The 26,893-nt window shown below is 51.6% G+C and overlaps 2 protein-coding genes across 2 annotated transcripts in view; one reads left to right on the top strand and one right to left on the bottom strand.

The window, feature by feature from the left end:
• RSPH14 (radial spoke head 14 homolog) overlaps positions 1-26,893 on the top strand; it is a 74,504-nt gene that overhangs the window by 7,336 nt on the left and 40,275 nt on the right. The window contains exon 3 of the mRNA XM_056113597.1: positions 271-389. Within this exon, the coding sequence (XP_055969572.1) occupies positions 271-389 (119 nt within the window). The remainder of the gene's footprint in view (positions 1-270; positions 390-26,893) is intronic.
• The window catches only part of GNAZ (G protein subunit alpha z), a 44,291-nt gene continuing 28,179 nt past the window's right edge, over positions 10,782-26,893 (bottom strand). The window contains exon 3 of the mRNA XM_056113596.1: positions 10,782-12,674. Coding sequence (XP_055969571.1) covers positions 12,330-12,674 — 345 coding nt within the window. The 3' untranslated portion in view covers positions 10,782-12,329. The remainder of the gene's footprint in view (positions 12,675-26,893) is intronic.

The raw sequence follows: 26,893 nt of genomic DNA, 5'->3' as shown, positions 1-26,893 counted from the left end.
AGTTGGAGGTTTAGCTAGGAAGGTGCAGAGCTCTGTGTTTTTGAGATTGTTTCTTTTTTTCCCACCACCACCCACATCCCATTGCTATTGCAACCTTGAAGGATTCTACAGGGTTATTAAACTCCCATGGCCATTGCCTTCTCTCAGGGGAGCCAGAGGATGGTAGTCTGCAGACTCTGGGTGGGGATGGCATGGGAACAGCCTCTTGGATTTTACTTGAGCCAATTGCTCTTTGTCTTTGTTGGGTCTAATCTGATCATCTTTCTGCAGAGAGAGTATTTTGGAACAAGATGTGATTGCTTCCCTTTCCTTCCTGATGGATGACACTAACCCCATCTGTCGGAGAAACCTGTTCATGGTGTTCAAATACTTGGCCCAGCTCCCTTCAGGTAGGCTCACAAGTGGGTGCTCTAGTGGCTGCTCCTCTTTTCTCTAGGGTGACAGTGTTCTGCTACTAACTGCTGTCTAGAACATGGGTTTTAAAGGTCACAATTTTATTATGGTACAATGCACATAACAGGGTAAAGTCAGGTTCTACATGAAAGCTTGATTGAATTGTACTGAGTGGATATGTCATAAACCACCCCCACTTGCATCAAGAAATTTATGGACTATTATCAACCCACTGAAAACTTTTTACATGCCAGTTACCCCTCACTTAGAGTATTTTCACTCTGTTAGGTGAAACAGAGTTTGTGCTTCTTTTAAAAGCTTATATGAATGGGAACATATAGATTATAATATTTTGCTTTTAGATTGTTCTACACAACATTTTGTTTCTGAGATCCAGATGCCATATATTACTTATTTTTGCTGGCTAAAGGTGGATTGTAGAATATATGTTATAAGAGTATTACTATGGATTATTTATTCAGTTTTTTATTATTGTTGGCATTATTGTTTGGGTAACAAGCTTAAGAATAGTGTCAACATGGTATGGTTTTGACGTACAGTTAATGCATCACCAAAGTGCCTGAAACTCTACCCCCATATACTTAATTCTAGACAACCTCTTCATCCCTCCACCACTCACTCCAGCTTCCTAAACTAAGTTTGTAGTCCAAGGCCATGGTTTTGTCATCATTGAATATTGTTTATCCCCTTGTTTTGTTTCTCTATATACTAAAGATGAGTGAGATCATATGTCATTTGTCCTTTGTCCTCTGACTAACTTAGTTTAATAGGACACCCTGTTGTGGAGCATGGCTACGGGCACTGGAGCAGATAAGACCCGACCTTGCAAAGTGGCACAGAAGCAAGGCCTTGCAGAAGGGAGTGTCTGGGTAAAGTTGGCAAGAACAGGGAGTCAGCAGCAGGTGTCCGGCCTTGAGCCTCACTTGACCTCCTAGTCACATGAGCCCAAGACACAGAAGCTGTCAGGTATGCTTACCAAGCCATTCTAACCGCAGCATCGAGGCTTGATTGGGATTGTACTGGGGCAAAGCAGAGTAGGAGAGGAAATAGGCCAAAAATGCTAAACTTCATGTGATTGGAACTTCTGAAACCCTCTATAAAATATGTGTGTATTTGGTAATAAAGTAAACAGCCATCAGCTGCTCCCAGAGGACGTTTCTCCATGTGCCCATCATCCTTCGCCCCATGTCTGCTCGGACCCAGTGTGCACCGTGTATGGGCATGTTGGGGAAAACTGTTCCCCAACACCCTGCAGTTCCATTCATATTACAGTCAATTGCAAGATTTCATCTTTTTATTTTTTTAAATACCTGCATGGTATTCCATTGTGTTTATATGCCAAGTTTCAAGTTTTGCGTTTTGGGGGTAGATGCCAAGAAGTGGATATAGGGGGGAGGATGAGCTTAAAGTTTAGATTCCAAAAATGATGTGGCCACTTCTTGTAGGTTCTCCTGTTTCATAGCATAAAGATTTCCAAAGTAATCTCTGATGATCCTTCTGAATTTCTGTTCTGTTTCCAGTTTTTTTTTTTGACATATACTATTCTCACTGGAATAGTGATGATTGTCAAGATAAAATCTTATTGTTGTTTTGATTTGTATTTCCCTACAAAAAATGATGAAATCTTTTCTATATACCTAGAGTCTATCACTATGGGCTATTGGCTGGTGTCATTGTTGGTATTATTTGGCTAATTTCTGATGTACTTTTGAAATATTTTGATTGTTTGTGATATATGGCTGTCAAAAATAGAGTGATTCCTTTCTTATAATTATCTTTTGATGAACATGTGTATGCATTTTTCTCTTTATTTTTGTGGGAACTGAACTTAGCTGTGCTCAGGGAGGGAGACGCATATGATGGTTGGGATAGAACCCAGGACTGCAGGGGCCGGAGCAACAGTAGAGTGTATAGGAAGGACAACTGCCTTGCAGGAAGCCAACCCGGGTTCAATCCCTGACATCCCATATGGTCCCCTGCTCTGTCAGGGGTGATTCCTGAACTTAGAGCCAGGAGTAATCTCTGAGCATTGCCGGATGTGGCCTCCCAAAAAAATAATACGAAAGATCCCAGGATTGCATGTACGGCACCACGTGAGTCATAGTCTCAGCACTATGCATTTATTTAGTGATATACCTACCAGGGGGATTATCAAGTATACTATATTTTTATGTCCAGATTTAGGGGTATTGAACATTTTTTTTCACACAGTCTTACCAGTTTATACTCCCACAGTAGTTCCAGGTGCTCTCTATCCACATCCACACTCAGCCTTTCTTGTCTTTTTATTTTAGCTATTTTGGTAAGTGTGTGGTAATGCTTAATTTTGGTTTAATTTGTGTTTCCTTGATGATTATGGATATACAAATGCCTGTCCATGCCCTCTTTGTGATGTACCATAGCGTGTGTGTATGTGTGTGTGTGTGTGTGTGTGTATGTAACTCCATGTGGTATTGGGAGTTATGCACTATTAGGGATTGAACTCCGGGCTTTGCATGATAGGAAACATACTCTACCCCTTGAGAAATATTCTGTCCCTCTAGCTTGTCTCCTATGAATGACTACAGAAGGGGTAGTCATTCAAAAAGCCTGATCCCCAAAACCATGCCACCCTTGGCACAGAGTCCCCTTCAGCTGACTCCTGCCTATCATAATCATAGATCAGGGTAACAGACACCCACCAGTCACAGCTAAAGGGTTAAAAAAAGGTTGATATTTGTGTCAGACTAACACCTAACCATGCCACATACTGCAATGAACATTTTTATTTTTATTTTTATTGGATAATATCCTGCTGTGCTCAGGGCTTACTCCTGGCTCTGCACTCAGGAATCACTCCTGGAAGTGCTTGGGGTACCATATCGGATGCTGGGGATCAAACCCAAGTCAGCCTTACTCAAGGCAAGTACCTTACCTACTGTACTATTGCTCCAACCTGCATAGTCTTTCTTAAATGCACTTTGACTGATTCTCAGGTGTAATCATCCTGGTGAATCATCCGAAGTCTGGGGTATCTCTATGAAAAACGGTTTATTTTTTAAAAAATTTTTTTTTATTAGTGAGATATCATGAGGTACAGTTGTAGACTTACAAATTTATGTGCTTGGGTTTCAGTTATACAATGATCAAATTCCCATCCCTCCACCAGTGCCCATTTCCCACCACCACGGATCCCAGTATCCCTCCCACCCCCCATCCCCCCATCCCACCCTGCCTCTGTGGCAGGGCATTCCCTTTTGTTCTCTCTCTCTTATTGGGTGTTGTGGTTTGCAAAAGAGGCAATGGATGACAATCATGTTTGGTCTATAGTCTATTTTCAGCATGCTTCTCCCATCCTGGGAGGATCCTCCCAACACCTTCATTTGGTGTTCCCTTCTCTATCTGAGCTCCGTTTCTCCCTAGTATGTGTGGTTGGCCTCTAAGCCATGGAGTAAAGTTCCTGGTACTAATCTTGGTCATTCTTGGATGTTAGTCTCCTATTTTGTTACTTTATGTTCCCCAGGTGAATGCAGTCTTTCTATGTCTATCCCTTTCTTTCTGAGTCATTTTGCTTAACATGATACTTTCCATGTAGAACCACTTGTATGTAAATTTCATGATTTCGGAAAGACGGTTTTTGGTTCTTTAAAAATTTTTTTTTTTTTATCTATCATTATAGCGAAGGTTCTTGGTTCTTGGTTGAGCTAAATGAATTCTGTTTTTGTCTCCAAGAAACCCTCATTTGGGGAGTACAGTATGAGTGGACTTTGGAGGTGTAGAGGAAGGAGACTTGCTTTCACCCAGCGATATTAAAATTATTGTAATAAACTTTAAGGAGCCAGTAAATATATATATGATAATGACATTAGGTGTTATCACATACTTAGCTCTGCTAAATTTTAACAATATCTCTTATTTCATGTTTCTTTAGTTATGTTGTTGTTTTAAAAAATACAATCTAAGGCATTATGTGCTCCCCCACCCAGAAACCTTAAACCATCAGATAACTTGGTGTAGCACTGTAGCCCAAAGCCTGCCTTTATGTTTTACCACTGATGTAATTGATATAGATCTTGTCTTGCATGCTTTAAAGTTCTGTATTCATGGCTTTTCCTGTATGTAACCCCATATTACTTTAAAACATCTTAAAAACATAAAATTATAACTTCCAGATACACTGTGTGGTGTTGGGGGCTGGATTTCATCCTCTCTAACAGTGTGTCTGAATGGACACTTTGGACACTCATACTGCTCCAAGCTCACTTAGCCCTGTAGGTTGATAAAGTTTAAGGAGCCAGCAAAAAGCTGTTTCTGCTCCTGAGCATTCCCGCACAAACTTTCCTGGCAGGATAACTGCTTCCCAATCCACTTTCCCCTAACAGGTGAGAGATTCCATTGGGACATCTCTCAAGGAACTGTGTGCTTTCACTATGGTGTGGCTTTGTTCTTTCCCCTACTGGGAGAGAATTCTCTGGTGATACCTTCCATCTTCCCCCCTATCCAGTGCCTATAGGGGATCGTGAGACCATTCTGTTGTTTCAATGATTTTTATTTTTTTTGTCTTTTTTTGGGCCACACCTGGTGGTGCTCAGTGCTCACTCCTAGTTCTGCACTCAAGGATCATTCCTAGTGGTGCACAGGGGACTATAATGGATGCTGGGGGTTGAACCTGGATCATCCTCGCATAAAGCAAACACACTACCTGATGTATTATCCCTCCTGCCCCTTTTTCTTATTTTTCAATTTCATTTGTCCTGAAATTCTTGTCCTTTGTGGGTTACACACATTGTAAATAACATTCCCAGAACTGTAGGCTTACTTTTCTCTCTGTTCATTTTTGTTTATTTGCATCTGAATGTAGTAAATTTCATGAATCTCTTCCTGTGGGTTTTGCGGGTGGTGGATGATGTAGCAGGTGGGAGGTACTATTTGAATTTGATGCTATTTAAGAGCTCTTGGATATATTCACCTTGAACTTTCCTTCTAAAAGTATGAATTTTGCTTTTTGCTTATGAAAGTACCTGCAACAAATTTTTGTTTTGAGGTTATCGTCACTGTGTGTAGCACTTGCATTACCTGTGGCCCACATCTACTCCCTGCCATTTTTCTGGAATCCACAGCAGCAGGGAAGGGAATGGGGCATGAGTGCTATGAGGAGTAGTATGTTGTGGATCTTGAAAGTCTCACCAGGGGCCTGGGCATAATCCCCTTTGCTCTTTAGAAAAGCATTTCCTGTGCACTATTCTTCCTCTGTAATGTGTTCAGAAGGGAGGCTGGGACAGTCTGATGAGGGATAGGTAATGTGTGTGTTTGTGTGTGTGTGTGTGTGTGTGTGCATGTGCGCTTGTGTGCATATTTGTGTATGTTTTTTTGTGTGTATGTTTCTGTGTGTGTATCTGTGAATGTTTCTGTGTGTATCTGTGTGTTGGGGGGCATTGGAGAGAGTTGAAACATGCAGTGAGGCAGGTGTCTCAGCAGAGCGCGCCTTGTGGAGTCTCTGTTCATCAGGGTGGACTGCGTCCCAGTGGGTGTAATTTCTCCACTTAGGGGTGTGTTCTGAGTGGGGTGAGGGCATTTGTTTCATTGATTCTGCTGTTTTGGGGATACACCTGGTGGTGCTCCGAGCTTACTCTTGACTTCGTGATCAGGGATCACTCCTGGCAGTGCAAGGGGATGACATGAGGTGCTGGGGATGGGCCCTGGGTTGGATGCATACAAGACAAATGCCCTTCTCTCCATCCTATCTCTCAGACCCCTCAGCGATTCTGCTCTTATCAGCACACAACATGGGCAATGTGTAGGTCTGTGGAGCCCTCGGTTCATCATTGATGATGGAGAGTAGCATTAGTATGGGTGCAGTATGACTTGACTGGGATTGTCTGCAACCAGGGTGAAGCCGGCTTATAGTGGTGCTTATTAGTCTGCATTTTCTATCCATGGTCACAACAGTAACTGGCAGAGTGGTTTACATGTCCGTCTTATGCCATATGTTTTAAAATACAGGGGCCACATCTAACAGCGCCTGGTATAACCCAGTCCCGGCAGAGTTCAGTGCATATGACTGCTTAGTAGTGCTTGGGGACCACTAGAGACAAATGTAAAAGTGTCAGAGGCCATGAGGGCCACACCTAGCAGTGATTCGAGGTCACCAGGGATATACCCAGCATTTTTGGGGACGAGCGATAGCACAGCAGTAGGGCGTTTGCCTTGAATGCAGCCAATATGGCCGACCCGAGTTCAATTCCTCCGCCCCTCTCAGAGAGCCCGGCAAGCTACCGAGAGGATCTCGCCCGCACGGCAGAGCCTGGCAAGCTACCCGTGACGTATTCGATATGCCAAACACAGTAACAACAAGTTTCACGATGGAGACGTTACTGGGCCCGCCCGAGCAAATCGATGAACAAGAACGGAAGGACTGTGATCAAGGCCACACATAGTGGTGCTTGAAGGGCAGCGTGGTGCCAGGGATTGAACTTGGGGTCTTGTGGGTGCTTTACCACTTGAATCATCTCTCTAGTTCTAAAATATGTTTTCAAGGGTCATTTGTTAGCTCTTTTCTTGATGTCGTTTACTCTTTCATTTGCTCGGCAAGTATGTGTTGGAGCATCTGTGGGGACCTTAAAGGTCTTCCTTGTGCCTAGCCTTGTCAGGTTTACTGCGTTCCCCTGACCCTCCAGTAGGGGGAGCCAAAGTACTGATGCAGAAAAGGCTCCGATATCCCCCGCCCCCCCTTCCCTCCTCCCAGGGGCAAATGTCAAGCACAAACTGCCAGCACAGGATCCCCGAGTTGGGCCCAAGCGACCAACTGTGCAGGATCTCCCTCCTCTTGTCTTCTAACCCTTTGAAAAAACGTTCTCATTTTTGTGGCCTGGCATTACATAGAAGCAAACTAACGCTGATATTGACGATTCTTCTGTAATGAGATTTGGGAATACAGCTGAATGCTTCCAGCTGCTCTTTCAAGGGTCCCCGTATACCACCTCCACTGGCTACAACCTCGTTGGGTCCCCTGTCATTGTCCTCAGGCCATGAGTGGGTGCATCCGCGAGTCTGGCCTGTACCCTTATCCCTGTCCCCAGCTCTACTGGTGTTGGGTCCTGCTTTACAGGGAGGGGAGAGGAGGCAAGAAGGATGCAGGCAGATCCTCCTCTGGAGACCGGTGCCTGGACCTCAGGACTGGGCTCAGGGGTCAGGTCCAGCGGAGAGAGGTGTGCATGGAGTCCTGATGTTGGGCGTTTTGGAGATGCAGGTGCCGAATCTGTAGTTAAGTCATCTGGGACAGAGTGACTAGGGGTGACTGTCCAGGAGCTGAAGCTTCATGTGCAGTGGATGCCAAGGAGGAGTCATTGTTGGAGAGCTTCCCCATTCCATAGCAGGAAGTCTGAGCTAAGTCCACAACTGCACCCCTTGTCCCCGCGGAGTGCTGTCTAGCAAAGAAGCCCAAAGCATCTGCCCTTGCCCCCCGCTCACTTCCCTCCAGGTTCTTCCCCCGCAGAGGGTGTTGGTGGGTCTGGCTGCTGAGATCAGTGAACCTTTCTTCTCTGCCTGCTTTTTAGGACAGAGGACACCTGGTGCTGGGGAACAGCCCCAGTCTGACCGTCTTTGGTGTCAATGCCCCCTCTCTGAACTCAGCAGGGGATGCTACCCATAGATGGCGACACTGCTCGTTTGCCCCCAGCCTGCCACATCTCTGCTGCTCTCATTCTCATCAACCTTGACCTCTGCTTTTTACCACACCTGGCAGTGCTCAGGATCACTCCTGGGGAGCTCGGGGGACCACCGAGGGTACAGGGGATTGAAGCCGGGTTGGCCACGTGCAAGGCAGCCCCCGATCCACTGTACTATCTCTTGGGACCTTAACCTTGACCTCTTTGCTCCAGTTCCGCCTAGTCAATGGTTACTGTCATGCTCCTCTCAGGCAGCAGCCTTGTAAGCTGGTAAGCCTTGTCTGTTCCATAATATTCCCAGGCAGTTTGGGGACAGTCCCTTACATGTGGAGTTACCAGAGGAGTGAAGTCCTTGGGGCTGCTGCCACACAGAGACAGCTGGCATGTGGCTCAGGGCCTACTTCAGTGCTGACATGCTGCGCCTTGCTTGTCTCTGGGTAAGGGAAGCCCCGCAGCTGCTGTCCAGGACTGGTGTGACTTCTTTGTCATGGTGCAGAGGGCAGCCCATCCCAGCTGGATCCACACACCTTGGTTCTAGATGGCCTGCCTCTCTCATAGACTTCAGGGAGTATGGACAGTGCACAGCCCCTGGGAAGCCAGGCATGGTCGGGCCATTCCTTCCGTGTGTGTGGCACCAGAAAGCCATCCTCTCTAGGGATCTTAGCTTTTTTTTTGGCGGGGGTGGGGTGGGGGTTACACCTGGCAATGCACAGGGGTTACTCCTGGCTTTGACTCAGGAATTTCTCCTGGTGGTACTCAGGGGACCATATAGGATGCTGGGAATCAAACCCATGTCAGCAGCATGCAGGGAAATGCCCTACCCACTGTGCTATCACTTCAGCCCCAGGTTCTTTGCTTTCTTAACTATGAAAGGGAATCAGCATCTCGGCTTTGCAGGATGGTGGACGGTGTTGGTAGTGGATTTAGAGGAGTAAGACCAGACTCAGCCTCGGGCCTGGCATGCAGTAAATGGTCACAGAGAAGGGCTGGTTATCTGGACATTGTCCTGCTGCTCCTTCTTTGGTCACAAGACTCCAGTGTGTAGGACACCCATATCCCATGACTTGACTGTGTCCTGGGAGAGGGAGCCTGCGCTGTCCTGATAGACTCTGGGCTGTGGTCAGTTGCTTTTAGAGGACAGTAGTGGCCCAGCTCCTGGTGCACAGCTGCACAGAGGCTTCCCATAGAACCATCTTCCCCAGCCACTAGTTTCTCCCAGTCTTCGCTATGGGTCTCAGATGCTCATCTCTTTCTTTTCTTCTTTCTTTCTTTCTTTCTTTCTTTCTTTCTTTCTTTCTTTCTTTCTTTCTTTCTTTCGGATATTTGGGTCACACCCAGTGATGCTCAGGGGTTACTCCTGGCTCTGCACTCAGGAATTACTCCTGGCAGTGCTCGGGGGACCATATGGGATGCTGGGAATCGAACCCGGGTCGGCTGCATGCAAGGCAAACGTCCTACCCGCTGTACTATTGCTCCAGCCCGATGCTCATCTCTTTCTGGCGGATGTGGCCACTGGCAGATTTCCCCTGCACCTATAGCTCAGCATGTGCATTCCCCGTGCTAGGCACTGTTGGGGCAGTGTATGCAGGGCGGGTCAGCGGGCACAGACATCCTCTTTCCCTGGTCCTGGCCCTGGTGTTCTAAACAGGGAAGTGTGGGAGGATGGGGGCTTCCAACCAGTCTGCCCAGGATGCCAGACGTTGAGGAAGGCTCAGGGAGTAGCAGGCAGCAGCTCCTGAGGGGGAGCTCACAAACCCAAGACTGTCTGCAGGGTGGAGCTCCTGGCACGGCTGATTGGCTCTGTGAGCAGGGAGGAAAAGCTGCAGGAAAGCATCCTTATCCTGGAGCTCATCAGGACAGAAGGCACACGCCTATTTCCCTCTAGCTGTGTATTTTTGGGTTAAAGATGCTGGAGGTGAAATTACTGCTCTTTTCACAGTTGACATTAGAAGTGCAGTATAAGTTTCAAGGACTTGAAATTACATGTTATTTCTTCTGATACAAACCCCCATTGGTTTTTTTTTCCTCTTTCGTGACATAAGAAGGTGTGAAATTACCCTCCCAGGGGTTCCCGGGTGAGGCTGCCTGTTTCCCCTGCTCAGGCTCTCTTGTGACTCTTGGATCAAGGGTGGCTTTGTGGCCCTGTGTTCTCCCGTCTCTGTCTAGGGGCAGAGGGACCAGAAGCAATGCTGGGTGAGGCCCTGGACTGCAGGAGCTCTGCTCTTCCTAGGAAGGACAGACCCACAGCCCGCTGACCTTAATCTTGGTCTTCTTCCCTCAAAATTGAAACAGCCGAAAACCTGCTGTAGTGAAAACAATGAGATCATTTCTAAGGCGCCTACCTGGTGCGAGCAGAAACAAACTTCTGTTGCTGTTGTTGTTTTATTTTGGGTCACACCTGCTAAGGGCTGACTCCTGGTTTTGCACTCAGGGATCACTCCTGACGGTGCTCAGGGGACCATATGGGGTTCTGGGGCTTGATCCTGGGTTGGTCCCATGCAAGGCAAGTGCCCTACCTGCCATGCTATGGCTTCATCCCTGAGACTGTTTATTCTCGATGTTAATTTTAAAATGATTTGACCTAATGGTGTGGAGTTGGGAAAAGAGAAAGACACCTGAGTAGGGAAGGTATGCACCAGCCACGTGCGCGCTTGCACGCGCGCACACACACACGGCACGCACACACACACACGGCGCACACACAGCACGCTGGGACAAGGCTCGGCTCATTCAGGGTTTTTATTTTCTTAAAGGAGACAATCTTTGACTTTCATCCGACCACACAGCTCCTCTTTCCCTCTCCACATGTCTTCAGGTCCTTTGGCTGTGACTCTGCACTTTGGGCTGGGACCCACGGGGACCCAACAAAGGTCGAGAGGGGAACTTGGCAAGGGCTCTGGCAGGGCCTGCCCTCTCGGCAGCCAGTGAATTCAGACTGACACGGGGCCCTCTGCCAACGTCCTTCCAGGCTGGGTGCCCCAGGGCTGCAGTCCCAGCAGGGCCTCCCTCAGGCTACAACGCCGGCTGAGCCTTCACAGGAGTCTTAGCCACACTCGGGTCTCAGACACTGGGCCCCTCTCGCGCTTCCCTTTCCTCCACTTGCAAAGTCACAGTTAACTTATTTCTTAAATACCGAGATGTCCTAGCTATTGTTCATTTGCTCCGTGGCGAAGGACCTTCCTCCAACACATCACATTTATTTTCCGAAAGAAAAACGAAGCAGAAACCGGCACCAGTAACAAGAGGACGCAGCACGGGCATATGTACAACACTGCCTGACGAGCAAGAGGGACACACTCGTCCAGGTAACAACTCTGACACTCAGCAAGCCAGACACGAAAAAAGACTACCTGAAAAAAAATATGTCTGGAAAAAATCTGCATTTTAAAAAAGGAATACTCCACTGCATTGGAAATTTTCTGTTATTTCTGGTTTTCTGCAAAACACCACAAGGTTTGGCCAAAAAAAATGGATGGCGGAGAAGAAAAACCAGGTTTGGATTTATAAAACATCAGACTAGTAGAAGAAAGCTGGAGTCCAGCTGGCCTCGTTGGAAACAAACCGTGCCACTCGTGTTATCACGTAGATTCTTGCTGCATATTCCGAAACTGTTTCAAAAGAGCTGCAAGTGGCGAGAGGTCGGGTTAGTCCTGTCCCCTGGCCACGCACCCAGGTTCCAGGTTCCAGAGTGGACACGGTTCAGAGGAGGCCGAGGGGGGCGGGGCCAGGAGCGCAGGGTCACAGAGCCTGCTCCTTCCTCGTGGCCACTGGCAAGGCGTCCTGTCTGGAGTCGGGCACCACAGGCCTTCTCCTGGGGACCCAGGCCTGGGCGCAGCTGCCCTTCCATCTGTCCTCCAGGAAACACCTGGCAGCGTGGGGCCGAGTCAGGAAGGCAAAGTGAATGATAAAGAAGGGCTAGTAGTGAACTTGATGACTGAACCTCAAGTCTTCAAGACACCTCAACGCTTTGGGGAACTTTGCTGTCGTGTGTGTGTGTGTGTGTGTGTGTGTATGTGTGTGTGCGCGCGCGTGTGTGTATGGGTGTGTGTGCGCGCATGTGCACGCGTGTGCGTGCGTACCTATCTAGCAACCTATCCATATATATTTGTTTGCAGAAACATGGGGTCAAGGAGGTGGCAGAGCAGGGGAGGGGAGGCTTTCTTCAGGCCCCCTCTTTTCTGCCCCTGGGCTGTGTCTCCCTGCCACAAGTGGGGTGTGATAATCACGTGGGTTTCACCACAGGCAACTGGATTGGTGAGCTTTGCTCTTTCAGCAAAGGCCGATGTATTTGAGATTGTTCTGTATGATGACGTCTGTCACCGCGTCAAAGACGAACTGGATGTTACTGGTGTCGGTGGCGCAGGTGAAGTGCGAGTAGATCTCCTTGGTCTCCTTGTTGCGGTTCAGGTCCTCAAACTGCCGCTGGATGTAGACAGCGGCCTCCTCGTAGGTGTTCTGGCCCTTGTACTCGGGGAAGCAGACGGTGAGCGGGATGCGCCGGATCTTCTCCGCCAGCAGGTCCTTCTTGTTCAGGAAGAGGATGAGTGAGGTGTTGATGAACCAGTTGTTGTTGCAGATCGAGTCAAAAAGGCGCAGGCTCTCTGCCATTCGGCTCTGCGGGGAAGAAAATGCTGGTATGAAAAGGGCATGCAGTAAGGAAAGATCCGCACCCCTGCTGGAAGGACCCTCTTTTCTCCGCGGGAGGCACACTCCTGGCTCTGTGCTCAGGGATCACTCTTGGTGGACTCAGAGGACCCTATGGGGGCAAGGAACTGACCCCAGGCTGGCCACATACAAGGCAAACACGCAACCTGCTGTATTACTGCTCTGACCTCACGACCCTCCTTTCTACTTTTCCTTAGGGGCTATCTCTGGCTGTGTTTAGTGGAACATGCTAGGGTCATGCTGGGCTGGGGATGGAACCTAGGCCTCCTCATGCACTCAGCCCTTTGTGCTCTCTCTGGCCAGGGTCCCAGTACAGCACAAACCAAATAAAAACATCTTTCCCGGGGAAGTCCTGTTAAACCAAATCTGTCTTGATGGGCTGTCCACAGCCGCTGGAGTCCCGGATGTGGCCGGTGACCTACTCTACTCCTTCACAGCTCTGGAAGTCTATTCTTCTGGCCCCTCCTCTGGCACCTATAATCAGTGACCTCAACAAGAGGCCTCAGGGTGTGGTACGGCATCCCACACTCCTGTGGACCAGGGTGCCTCCAGCCTGACATCCCGCAGGGTGCTACGAGCTTGGATGTGTAGGTCCAACCCTCCTGTGTCAGGTGCTGTGGTGCACATGGTCCTCAACCTGAGTACGCGCAGCCCTCTCCAGCCGGTCCTCCAGACCTTGATCCTGCCACTTGGCCCTGTATCGTCAGGCTGTGGATTCTGTGAAGGGGTAACCAGCAAGTCCAAGTCCAAAGTGCCAGCAAGAGCCAAGAAGGCTCACATCCCTCTGCCCCGCCCGGTGGCTGAGCTTATACAAAGTCTAAAGAGAGGTTGCCGTGACCTTGTCTCCCGGGGTGGAGAACACACATGTGGGCCTAGGAGAAAGGGGGACCTGGGCACATGCATGGCACCCCACCCACCTTGGGCTTCTTTATAAGGACCCTGAATGTGTTGGAGAGACTGTGGGCTTTGAAGGGACACAATGTGTCTGACTCTCAATCCCCCCAGTTTCCAAATAGAACAATTCTAACTTCTTTTTGTTGTTGCTTTTGGGGCCACAGCTCGTCATGTTCAGGGGGCTATTTCAGGCTCTGTGCTCAGGAATTACTCTTGGTGGTGCTCGGGGGACCATATGCGGTATTGGGGATAGAACCTGAGTCAGCCACATGAAAGGCAAGCACCCTATCCGCTGTGCTATCTCTCCAGCTCCAGCAATTCTGACTTCTAAAAGGAGCTGGAGAAAGCCACACCTTATTTTAGGATAAAACAAGTCAAATGCACAAAGTTTAGATTTTGGTTTAAGATCTTTTTTTTTCTTTTGCCCGTCCTGGTGGTGCTTAGAGGATTATATGGATTATATGGAGTTGGAGATTGAACCCAGGGCTCCCAAATGCAAAGTCCTTTCCTACCCCAATTTAGGAATTATTTTCATCAAATTATATCACCAATGACAGGGAAACTGTTGGTGGTAACACAGGGTAAACAGCAGCTGCCTCTGACGATGTGGACACAGAAACCACCTTTCATCCTGGTAGCTGCCTATTCCCACTTTACAGATGATGAAACTGAGGTCTGGAGAGGAAAGAGAGGTTCTCTCCAGAGGTTCTTCTGTCCCATGGCCAGAAGTTCAGACTTGCTCTTCCTCCAGGATGAACACTATTAGGCTAAAGGGAGGTCACTTCAGCATGAAGGTGCAGGGAGAATGTCACACTTATTTTATCCCCCTCTTCTATATTGTCTGATTTAGGGTCAGTGCTGGAATGGGGTCAGGACGGACTTGGAGTTGAACGCCAGTAACAAGACACCAGCCATTACTCCCTGGTACACTGTGGGGATCAAAACGAACCTCTTCTCTAGGGGCTCAGAAATAACAGAAGCCCTGAGTAGGGAGGTGGGTCTCAAGCCTGGGGATGTCTTTATCCGGGGTCTTCTGGCAGAGGGAAATAGATGGCAGAATTCCCTTACATGGGAGTGCCTGGAGGGAACACTAGGACGTTCTCAAATCTGAGATGAGTGATCTCAGACTCACATCCTACAGTCATTAGTGCTAATGGACTCCTGGGTACCACAAACTGCAAGGAGCTATCAGGGCCTGGGCGGGGGTGGGGGGCATCCAAGGAAATTGAGGTCTTGTGGTTAGTCACTGACACTCAGCATCTTCAAGGCACCTGGGTGTCAATGGTGTGGTACCTGCGGTTGGCCCCAAGGAAGGGCGAGGAAACTGGGGAATCAAAATCCCAAACACTCACAGAGCAAGACTGGCTATAAATAAGAGCTGGTGAGGGAGGCTGAGTCTGTCCCAGAAGAGGCTGCATCATAGTAACGGCCCTGGTAAATGTGTGTGAGTTAATGCCTGGCCGCTGCCTGAGGCAAGTGCCTGAGATGCTGGGATTTCTCAGTAAGGACGGCGAGACTCAGAATCCGCAGATACTACGGGTCAGCTGAGAGATTGCACAGACAGAGGGGCTCTGAGTGGCTCAGGGATGGAGGAGGCTGAAGTCAGGAGGAGAAGAGAGAGGAAGAGAGAGGACAAGCAGCCGCGCGGTCCAGGGGGTTCGGAGGCTTACTGCAACACCAGTGTCACAAAAATCCTGATGCACTTGGGACGTAGGAAGCAAAAATTCTCCCGTCCATACAGTTTGCCACAACATGGGTGGACCTGGAAGATCTTGAGCAAAGTGAGAAGAAGAAGGATAAATACTGACATTCTCACTAGCCTGCGGTATATAGAACAGCACGCCTAGGGGCGTAAGGTGGCAAAAGAGGTGAGAAGCCCCCACCTGGCCGCTGTCCCCACAGTTCCTATGTGGGGCTCTGCAGAGTACTGGGGCTGGTCAGGCTCAGCTAGTATTTTCTCAAGGAATTAATGGATCTGTGCCAGTCAGCCTTATCCGTTGTCAGAAGCAAAATTTGGAGTAAGAAGTAGAGCCTCTGGGGATGGCATTATTCCTCCAAGAAATGCTAGCTCCTTACAGTGTGGTGCCCAGGAATCCATTAGAGCTAATTACTGCTCCCCAGTAGAGTGAGATCACTTGTCTCAGATTCGGGAACATCATGGGGTTCCCTCCGGGCTCTAGAAACAGAAATGCCAAGGAAAGTGAGAAATGGAGCAGAAGCAAGAAACAGAGGTCCGGATGCGACAGAGGGGCAAGGGTCAGAGCCTTGGGCCACTCTGTGATGGACAGGTGTGGTACCTTTTAGACCTAAACCTCCAGATCCAACACAAAATTATGGGACCCAAAGTACAATAATTAAACTTTTAAAATGTATCTGTCGAGGGGCCAGGGAGCTAACACAGGGGGGTAGGGAACTTGCTTTGCACCTGGTCCACCCAGGTTTGATCTCCCGGGGGGCACCCCACATAGTCCCCAGGGCACCTACAGGATTGAATCCCTAAGCACAGAGCCAGGAACAAGCCCTGAGCACAGCCGTGAGGGCGCTCAAAACAAACAAACAAAAAAGGTACCTGCCAAGTTTGGGGGAGGGAGGCAGGAGGAACCCTGGGGTCCCTGGGGGAGGGACGAAGACCCAGGGTGGTAGGATTGGAGTGGGGAACATTGTTTGCCTGAAACCACTATTATAAGCAGCAATGTAAATCAGTGTCTAAATAAAAGAAAAACAAATGACTTTAAAATAATCTCCCAGCCACTGGCTATAGAGCAGCACCCAGCACTGTTCCAGTGAACGCTGGCCAGCACGCTTAGTGCATTTCGGGCTGTTCAGGAATAGCCTCTTCCGTGCTCCAGAATCCACCTAGAGTGGCTGGGCAGGCAAGCGGCCACCCTGGCTTTCACCCTGAGACCAAGCTGGGCTCCCACCAGGACCCGCTATTGGACACTGACCATGCCCCAACCTCTCTGCACGGCCTCCCTACTCCATACTTGCCCACCTGTTCTTGAACCTCAGCCTGCCCAGGGTCGAGTCCAGTCACTGACCCACCTGCAGGTGTCCGTCCAGGCCATCCTCTCTCAGCCCTGCGGAAAGCCTCCCACCTGGCCTCTGGCCCCACAGTTCCAGGACTCTTATCTGGGGTTTGGGAACCCGGCATGAGAGCTGGCACCACATGGGCTCAGGAACCCGGCAGAAGAGCTGGTACTGGTTAGGCTTGGCTAGTATTTTCTTAAGGAATGAATGGAACTGGGTTGGTGGCCTTTATCCATTATTTGTTCGAAGCAGAAGTTGGGGTAAAGAGTAGAGCCCCTGGGGATGGCATTATTCCTACAAGAAATGGATGCAAGGTTGACCTGGGTTTGATTCCTGCAGCCTATATGGTTCCCTGCCCCCATCACTTCCAGGAGTGATCCCCAAGCACAGAGCCAGGAGTAAACGCTGCCCACTGCCAGGTGAGGCAAGAAAGAAAGAACAGGAATGAAGAGAGGAAGGAGGAAGGGAGGAAGTGAAGGAGAAGGAGAAGGAGATGGAGGAAAGAAGGGAAGGAGGGAAGGGGCTACATGGGGCAGGGCTCAGGACCACGGGAGGCACTGATAACTTATTCTCTGCTTCACAGCTGTGTAGTACCCGTAGGCTGGCTTGACGCCACTGTCACTCCCTAAGGCCACTGGGTACTCATGGCCACCAGGGCACTGTCACCCCAAGGAGCTGCTGTAATCATGCATGTGGCCCCTCTGACAGAACACAACCCCAGAAGTGGCAGGCAGGTTGGGTCAAGCTCCTTGGTTCATGATGCCACAGACACAGCCATGGCACTGCCGGGTGGGAGAAGACTATCCTGATACCTTAACCTATGAGCCATAGTGAAAGGGGCTGGAGTGACAGTACAGCAGGCAAGGCATTTGCCTTGCATGTGGCCAACCTGGGTTGGATCCCTGGCACCCCATATGGTTTCCTGAGCACCGCCAGTAGTGATCCCTGAGTGCAGAGTTAGGAGCAAGCCCTGAGCACTGCCAGGTGTGGCCCCACCAAAACCCCTTCATAAAAAAAGGAAGAAAGAAAAGGAGGGGGCCACATGGGGCAGAACCTCTGGAAACTGTGAAGTGGGTCTGAGTGTAAGAACAGAGGAATGAGATCTCTGGGCACTGGCTCCTTATGCAGCCCCGGGGCCTCAGGCTCTGCTGACCTTGAGTGGCCCAGGGAGCCCTGACTTTGTCTTTCCCTAGCACCCCTTGCTCATATCACTGCAGCACATATCTGGCTACCAACCCCCCTCCCTCCCCTATCCACCCCACGCGCACACACACTTCAGGATAAAGGCCCAACCCTTCCCCCAGTCTGTCCTTCAGGACCTCCCTGGCATCTCATTACCCATGATATGGATGTGCATTGCCTGGGTACCAGCCAAGGCCCCATTCTTCTTCTCCCCAAATCCTCCCTAGCCTAAGTGGGGTTGGACCCTGCCACCCAATTCTCTTGTGACTTCCCACCTGGTGGTGTGGGTTTGCACTGACAACCAGGGCCTCCTAGGTGGTAAGGCAGCATGGGCACCATGACCAGGACTAATGGAGCCAGGGGAAGCCTTGGGGTCAGTCACCTTCCCCAGGGCTTGTGCCTCATCCTCTCGTCCTGCTGCAACTTGACACAAAACGTCATCTTGACACAAAACGTCTCCCAAGCCCAGAGTAAGGAATGTGAGCCCTCTAACCAACCCAGATCCAGCTGCAAGAGAGTTAGTTACATGTCGCCCCAGAGAAAGACCCAGGTTCCTGCCAAGCATAGCCTCTTCCAGCAAGAAACCCTCCTCGCCTTCACCTCCCTCACGGGTCATGGAGTAGCACTTTTGACTACTTCTCCCAGGAACACACTCTCTAGTACTTGACAGCAATGCCAACCCGCAGCTTTACTCCTGATGCCCGCCAGAGAGATCCCTGGAGCTGCCACAAAGTGTGTGTATGATCTCTGGTGTGCAGCTGAATGTGTGACCGCTTCACCCTGGTACTCACGACAACAATAGCAGCAACAGCAGGGGAGTGGGAAAAAAAAACCAAGTATTTCAGACACTGGGGCAGTTGGGGCTGGATTTTTCAAAAGCAAAACTCCAGGATCTGGAGTAACAGTACAGTAATTGTGATTAGTTCTACCAAGAACCCAGCCCCACCAGGAGTGATTCCTGAGTGAAGAACCAGGAGAACCCCCTGAACATTGCCAGGTATGCCCCCCCCCAAGAAAAAATTGTACCAGGGGCAGGTAGGGCATTTATCTTGCATGTGGCTATCCTGGGTTCAATTTCTGGCATCCCATTTTGTTCCCTGAACAATGCCCAGAGTAGTTTCTGAGTGCAGAGCCAGGAATAACCCCTGAGCAACACCGGATGTGACCCCCAGAGCCCAAAACCCCCTGATCTCTACCTTCCCCCGCCCTCACCTCCCCCCGCCCCCCCCCCCCCCCACCGCCACCAAATGGTCCAGCTCAAATTCAGATACAGCCAGCTTCAGTGAATGGACTTCCTTCTAGGCAGTGAGTAGGTGTTACCTGCCCAGGTTGTGGATATGATTATCTGTCCTTGAAGGAACTTCCAGCCTGCTGGGCTGAGTCTCAAGGCCAACAACAAAGGTGCCGGGCCTGGCCGAGCCCCTGGAATAACATTTCTGGGAAGGCCAGCAGCCCAGGAGACCAGAGGTGAGATAGCCTCTAGCTAGTTGTGCAGGGACTATGGCCCCTCAATCCTCACTCTCCAGGAAGGCTCTCCCGGAGACACAGCAGAGCAGCTGTGCCTGTTCAGAAGGGTAAGGTCTACTCTTGGTACCAATGTGGACTACATCATGGATTTTTTACCTCTAGGGACTTAGTTTTCTCATCTGCAAAATGGTAATGGGTGTGACACCCAGTGCCAGAACTGCTGCTCTGTAAATGCAGGTGCTGCCACGCCGCTCACTCCCTTTTGTCGTGGAACTGGGGACACTAGTTCCCAGTCATGCCTTTCCCCACATAGAGCTGCTGTGGACTGCAGCTGCCAATTGCTGGGACAGCTTCACGGGGTGGAGCAGGGAGGACAAGGCCCCGGGGGATGGGCTCAGCTGGTGCTCCCAGCTCTGGACGTCAGTGACCCCCGCTGGACCAGCCCCAGGTCTGCCTGGTTCCTCTGGGAGCTCTTGCGAACCTCAGTCTGGAGGTGTTGCTGCCCCCCAGAACCTTGCCTCTTGCTGTCTGGATTTTGTCACATGGTCTCAGTACTTCCTGGCTCAGCCCCTCCTGCTTACTCTTAGGTCTGTCGTCTTTCAGAAGGTTCCCGCAGAGGCTTGTGGGGTCTATTCCCAACTGCTATTTCCTTTACTAATAAGTCAGGTTTATGAACGGTGGGTTGGAGCGATAGCTCAGCGGGTAGGGCATTTGCCTTGCACGTGGTGAACCCGGGTTTGATTCCTCTGCCCCTCTCGGAAAGCCCGGCAAGCTCTCCGTGATGAATTTGATATGCCAAAAACAGTAATGACAAGTCTCACAATTTGTTGTGCTACGTTACTGGTGCCCACTCGAGCAAATCGATGAACAACGGGAGGACAGTGCTACAGTGCTATGAACGGTGGCACGCAGAGCTGCCTTTGACTTCCTGTGCCCCAGCTGGGGAGGTAAGGGGCAGCTTCTAGAGACCGAGCATTGGACTAGCCTTAGATATCAAAGTCCCTCAACAGGGGCTGCACTGATGTTCCCCTCTGGCTTCTTGCCATTTCCATCTCCTGCTGCCTCAAGAGCTCACTGGTCTGCCTGTGGGAATGGGGACAGCAGAATCTTCCAGGCCTGGGTCCTGGGTCCTTCTAGGGGGAATCTGACTTTCTGCATGGCTGGCTGGGGGGCTTTTCTTTGCCCCCTCCAAGCTACGGTAGTTTAGATACCAGGAGGCAGGGAAACAGGGCAAGAGAGCTGGCTGATGACCTCTAGGCTATCTGAGATCTTCTCAGCCCTCCTGGGGGTCCAATCTTGTTGTCAGGGGTTCACCCTTTCCTCTTCTCTAATACCTTGGAAGCCAGTTTGCATGCTACTTGCTCTGACAGTGCATGGTGGTACAAAACATGAGATATCTGCATGGTCTCTGGTGGCAGACTGGGTCTGGGGGTTTATTTTTGGAGCTAGGAAACCTTCAGTATCTCTTCACTGAGGCCTGGCCACCCTCTCTGCCTTCATCTACTCCTGTCCCGTAATGTGCACCTCATTTCTTACCTCATACATCCCGAGGTAGCCATGGAGCCTGGGTCCCTCATCAACTCCTGCCCCCTGCCTGACGGCTGTCTGCAGTGCCCAGAGGGGGCATCCTTCCTGTTCTTTACTCACAGTGGACTGAGGTGGTATTAGAATTCCAGGGTCTGTATGGGGTGTATAGGGTGACTCTCTATCCAGTGCTGGGGAAAATGCCAAGTGATAGGGACATGGGCTTCCTCTGAAATGCTTTCCTTTTTAAGAGGGGTGACCACCAGTGAGACACTGACTGGGAACTGGGCCATTTCTGGTTATATGTGGCCCAGTAACTCAGGTTTGATGGTTTTTGTTGCTGAGGTGCAAGAACACAGTGCTCAGAGTCCACTAGAGTGGTACTGGACGGGAGCACTCAGTGCTGGGGCCGAGCCACAGAGGTGCTGAGGCCCTTGTCATGATCCTATGATCCGAGACAGGCTTATGCCCAGGAAAGGGCAGTTTGTATAGGACACTAACCCACAGGTGCATTTCAGAAGGGTTTGGATGTGGGAATATGGAGGTCTGAAAAGAGGGAGGGGCAGGGAATGGTGTGGGGATAAAGCAGAAAAGGTCTGGAGTTGAGGGCTATGGTGTGAGCATGGAGGGAAGTGTGGTGGAGAGGGCGCACCTGAGCTCTGGCACAAAGTCAGCCCTCTGGGGGCTTCAGGAGGGCCTTGACAGGCTCTGCTCTTCCTTGGAGTTCAGTCTCCCCATCTGTAAGATGCTTTCTTAGTTCAGGTCCAGTCTGAACCTGACTCTTCCTATTCAAGTCTGGAGTGTTTTTAACATGGAAACCACAAATGCAGCTTTTCACAGGAGAGGTAGAGCTGAGGCTGAATGGCGGACACGAATAAGTCCATTCTCCATGGATGGTGTCTGTCCTGCCCATGTCTAAGCTGAGACACTAGATCTGGCCTGAGCAAAAGAGTGCCAGGGTGCTGAGAGTGGGGCATGGGGCTGAGGCCTCCTGACAGCGCCTTGGGAGGATGGCTAAGGGGTGTTTCCCACTGAGATAGACAGCAAGCGGTGCCTTTCCCCCAGGTCACAGTTCAAGAGCCTCCGGGCTTCCTGTGCGGCTGGAGATCTGGGGTCACAGAGCCAGAGGGCTGCCTTTCAGGCTGGAGTCTGTTCTTAGTGCGCTGACTCCTGGCCCCACTCCCTCTCCCGCTTCCAGGCCAGGTGAGACCCAGAGTCTCTTCTCAGGTCTTCTCTGGCCCATCCTGAACCTGGTGGAGGAGGCATAGGGGCACCAAGATCCTCAGATGTCTCTGGTGGAATAGGCCTGACCCTCAGAGCCACGCCCCAGTATCTGGGCTGTTGCACAGGTGGGGACTGGGGATGTAGCTGCCTCTGTGGGACTGTGTAGACACAGATATGCTACTGGAGTAAATCCACTACAAGAACCACGGAGGAACCCATTCACTCTGTCTCCAAAGAAGTGGGGTGTAGGTCGGCGGGGGTTAAGGGAGCTGCAGGTGTGTTTCTCCTCAGGTTTTGGGTGTTCTGGGGTGAGCTGCAGTCCTGGGGTGGCCCAGCACTGGGATCTATGGGGTAAGGGGCCAAGCTGTACCCTGAAACATGTGTTTGCAAAAGCCTAGAGATGTGTGCTGTCCACTGTGATCAGGCCTGTTTCCCCAGGGCCCAGACAGAATCCCCAGAACTCTGAGCAGGCACGAGCTCGGATGCTGCCACTGTCCTGCTGACCCCAGAAGGTCTGCACAAAGGCCTGTGGGCTGATCCCATGCTGGCAGGAGGGGGCAGGAGCAGAGCAGCCTCATGGGTCCTTCATAGCACAGAGCCACTGTGAGTCTGGGAGAGCGGTTGCTACTCAGGGCGTCTGCTCCCTCCCGCGGCTGAGCTGAGTACCCAGACACACAGCAGACACGCTCTTGTCTCCATGACTACTGAGGAAGAAACCTCCACCCTCAGAGCCTCACGCAACGTAAACTGTAAACTGATGGTAGGACGAAGCTTCTGATTCTTAGTGGGGTAGGGTCCCCCCGCCAGGGGCACGATGGCAGGCTGGCCAGACAAATGGTATATAATCAGTTGGGGTTTTTTTTTTGGCAGTGGTGGTGGATTGGGGGAGAATAAGGGAAGATTTCTGGAAATTGGGAAGCCCTGGTCTCCATAAGGGCCAGGGCGGCGGGCAGGGAGGAAGGGAGGCCCCCAGATAGAGCCCTCCTGGTTGGAGGGGTGATGGGGTGTTGGTATTTCCCTGGAGCAGCACTAGACTGTAAGATGCCCTTGTCAGCTGGTGGCCTCGTTTTCTCCTCTATGAGTGGACCAGCACCATGCCCAGTTTGCTGGTTCTGCTGTTCCTCTCAAAAGTGACAACTATAGAAGACAAAGGGTGTGCCAAGGAGGGGAGGTCCTGGGGCTGTGCCCACCATTTTCATATCACAGAAATCTGGGGCTCAGAGGGCCGCCCTGGCCTGCTCAGGCTGTGCTACCCATCCCATCCCACTACACCTGCCTCCAGGAGATGCCAGTCAAAGCCTCTTCTCTGGTCTCGCTCTGGCATCAGGAAATGAGATGCCTGGAGACAGAGCCAAGGACAGGGGTCACTTCTGAACTCTGTGTTCCCTGCTTCTTCCTGCAAACTAAAACTGTGTCCTGAGCTGGAGAATAAAACCGAGGCTGATGAACCACTGAGCCCCTGATGGTGCCAGGAGTCAGTCTGCACAGAGGGGGCAGTGTGGTGGCCAGCTGAGAGGGGGCAGGAGTGTCCTCCTCCAGGCCCTCAGCACCTCTGTGCTCCCTTGGAGCAGCCACTTGCTCCCCACGGCTGTCCAGACTCAGGTCAGCTGGGCCAGTTCCCAGGGAGGGGCTTTCCACATGCATGGAGCTGGGGGGCTGTCTGTCTGTGACCCTCGGGGGCTCATGATGGAGACAGGAAGGGCAGCTCCTGGCCTCATGTCATCTGTCTGCTCTCCAACCCCTCCCCCCCCACCCTAAAGCCGCCCCGTAGCTTTCTGTCCTAGTCTATTCTGGCGAGCTCTGTGCAGGTCCTTGGTAGCCCCGCTTTCGGGGGAGCTCGGCCTCACTCCGGAGTCTCAGTCTTAGTAGCCCACTGTGAGAGGGAAGTGATTTCTCAGGAAGGGAGCGACAATGTGCCAAGGCCAGCAGGCGGCAGGGAGCCAGCAGAGCCCTGTGTCCACCCACCAGTGAGATGCAGGTGCTACAGCTTCCGGGTCACTGCTGGATGCACCTTAAGCTTCTACCGCAGAACACACCCTACTTGAGGGATGCGCAGAAGCAAATAGATATCTTGGCTTCTAAGAACTGAGTCCCCAAGGGATAGAGCATGGGTCTCCAAGCACCCAGGACCGCGGTGCCAGTCAAAGGTGGCATGGAGGCGGCCCGGGCTGTGGGCATCGCCCTTCTAGCAGAAGGCCCCATCTCTGGCTGTGTGGTTCTCACATCCAGGCACACCTGGCACCCATCCACCTCTCCCTCCTGCCACCCCCTCTGCCTCTCATGGGGACTGTCATTCTCTTTAGCCTGTGACTCCAGGACCCAGCAGGGCCCCTCAAGTCATGTCCAGTGGCTTCCATCCCAGCCGAGCCATCCCCTCCTTTGTGCCATAGCAGCAATCCCTCTCCCCCTCCTGCCCCTCCCCCCTACATACCTCAGGACCTTTCTGTGATGCTCCTAGGCCGTCCCTGACACAAAGGGCCTCACAGTCCCTCCCTTTGCCCAGTCTGTAAATTTTTCTGACTTGCTTTTGGGCCATGCCCAGCGATACTCAGGTGTTACTTCTGGCTCTGCACAAAAGAATTACTTCTGGCAGTGCTTTGGGGGACCGTATAGGATGCTGAGGATTGAACCTGCGTTGGCCGTGCAAGGCAAGTGCCCTCCCCACTGGACTATCACTGTGAATTTGCTGCAGCTTTTAGCATCATCCACCTCACAGTTCTGTGTCGGGGGCCAGGAGAGACCAAAGATGGCTCTCCCCAGAGTGCAGCCAGGCTATCGGCAGGACGCAGGGCAGGATGACACGTACCTGGCCCTACAGGCATTTGGTGGGGCATCCTTGCCTGGGGCCTGGGGTAAGTGTAGGTGGGTGGTCCCAAGTGGCCCCAGTCCCACCTAGCTACAGATTTGCTCAGCCTCAGGCGGCCTGAGAAGGGGTCTGCAGAATTCTTGGTGCGGGCCAGGCCCCCCTCTCCCACAGCAGGCTTTGCTGAGCCAGACCTCATGCTACCTTGGATCTATCTGGTGAAATGGACTACAAAGATGTGTGCCAGGCGGTGCTCTGCAGGCGTGAACTGCTTGGGATCTGTCTGTTCTGTGACTGGATAGAGGAAGCTTGCGTCTTGTCTGTTTTCTACCTTATGGCCAACCCTAAGGGCTTATGTGTACAGACACCACACCACAGGCTCTCAGGCTAGAGCTGAGAGGCAAACAACTCAGGGCGCTAACCTGACCAACTCTGGGTCAGCTGGACACTCCGCGGCCCTGAAGTTCTCAGGGTCCCTCAACTTTCCTCTAGGCACAGGAAAAGGGCTCAGCTGACTCCCCCTGAGAGGAATTTTCTCTATCTCAGGCTTTTGCCCACCTGAGACATGAGCTGGGGTGGGTGAACAGAAGTCCCAGCCCTAAAAACGCCTGACAGGGCTTCTCTCTTGGATGTGGGAGGTAAGTTCCGACCAGGTCCAGGAATCCGAGAGTCAGAGTGGCTGTTGAACACCCCGCCCCTCACTTCTCCACCTCGTTGGGTGACAATTGTGATGCTCGTAGTAACAGCACCAGCCAGCCTGCCGTGTCAAACAGCAGGCTCTGTTTAAACAAGATAACAGGCTGCCTGGAAAGCTGGAACTCAGGTCCTAATGGCCCGACGCTGCTCCCAACCTGCCTCAGCCAGCCGAGACCTGCTTCCTGCCTCACTCAGCACTTCAGCCCCCCCAAACCCACCTGTGATCGCGTTTGCTGGTCCCTGTTTTCCAAGCACTTGTGCAGTGTCCAGGGGTAACTTGCAAGTAGTTGCAAAGTGGGGGCAGCCCACCCAGTTTCCAGGGCAGGGGACAGCTGAGAATCGACACTGGCAGGAGCTGGGTGGGGAAACGCCAGGATGACATTCCAGAACACTGGAAGTGGGGTGGGGGGCCCCCTTCTGGGCCTGGACCTCCTTTATCTTCACGGCCTCTGTCTCTGGCCCTCCACCTCCAAGGAGAGAGGGCTGTGGCCCGACCCCCACGCTCCTGCTCACAGTCCCTGGCACAGGACTGACAACCAGAATGTCTCACTCCACATTCTGTCACCTCAGCTCTCTGCCGGGGCATCTGCTCTCTAGCTTGTGACTGAACGCGGACTCCCTGCGGCTCGTCTGGGCCCGCCTCTGCGCCGACTGCCCAGACTCCTCACCCTGACGTCCATTCTGCGGCCAACCACAACACCCACAGCCGCTGAGCTCTGAGCCCACGCTGCAGATGCCCAGAACTCCCCAGGAGCTGGGTGAAGGTCGAAAGCCTGGATCTGTGCCATGGGGCCTCGCCCGGACCTGGACTGCCCAGATGGACGCGGGAGACAGTGACCCTGGGATCACTGTCAGGTTGATGATCGACCCTGCATCGCAGAACATGCGAGAGGCCATTTGTCTCCAGGGCACTTTCCTGTGCCCTCGTTTAAGGGCTTTGCCCCACTGGCTGTGCTGCTCTCTGTGGCATCTACACATGCAAACCAGGACGCGGGCACCTCGCCAAGTCCTGAGTGTCAGGGCTGCCTCTCTAGCACCCATAATACACGTCACTCTGTTTTGATTTTCTGCTCTTACGGAAGCTCAGAATCAACAACTCATGGAATGTGGGAACTGGAAAGAGCGATTCCAGCTTGGCCACGAGCACTGGCTGAAGACCCTGGGAAGCAAAGCCCTCAGGTTTGGCGCGACCTCATGGAACATCTAAGTCCTGCCTCTTACTGGAGACACCCAGATATGCTCTAAGACGCCAGTGAGGGGGCAGTGCATTCCTGGTGTGCACGGGCTCCTGCTCGGAAAGAGCCCAGAGCTTCCTGTTTCCACATCCCTTGCCTGGATCCAGAAAGCAAAC

This window comes from Sorex fumeus, unplaced genomic scaffold, assembly GCF_029834395.1.
Source record: "Sorex fumeus unplaced genomic scaffold, SorFum_2.1 ptg000021l, whole genome shotgun sequence".
Classification (NCBI taxonomy): Eukaryota; Metazoa; Chordata; class Mammalia; order Eulipotyphla; family Soricidae; genus Sorex; species Sorex fumeus.
Note: the sequence above shows the minus strand (reverse complement) of the source record. Positions and strands in the feature narration are given on the sequence as shown.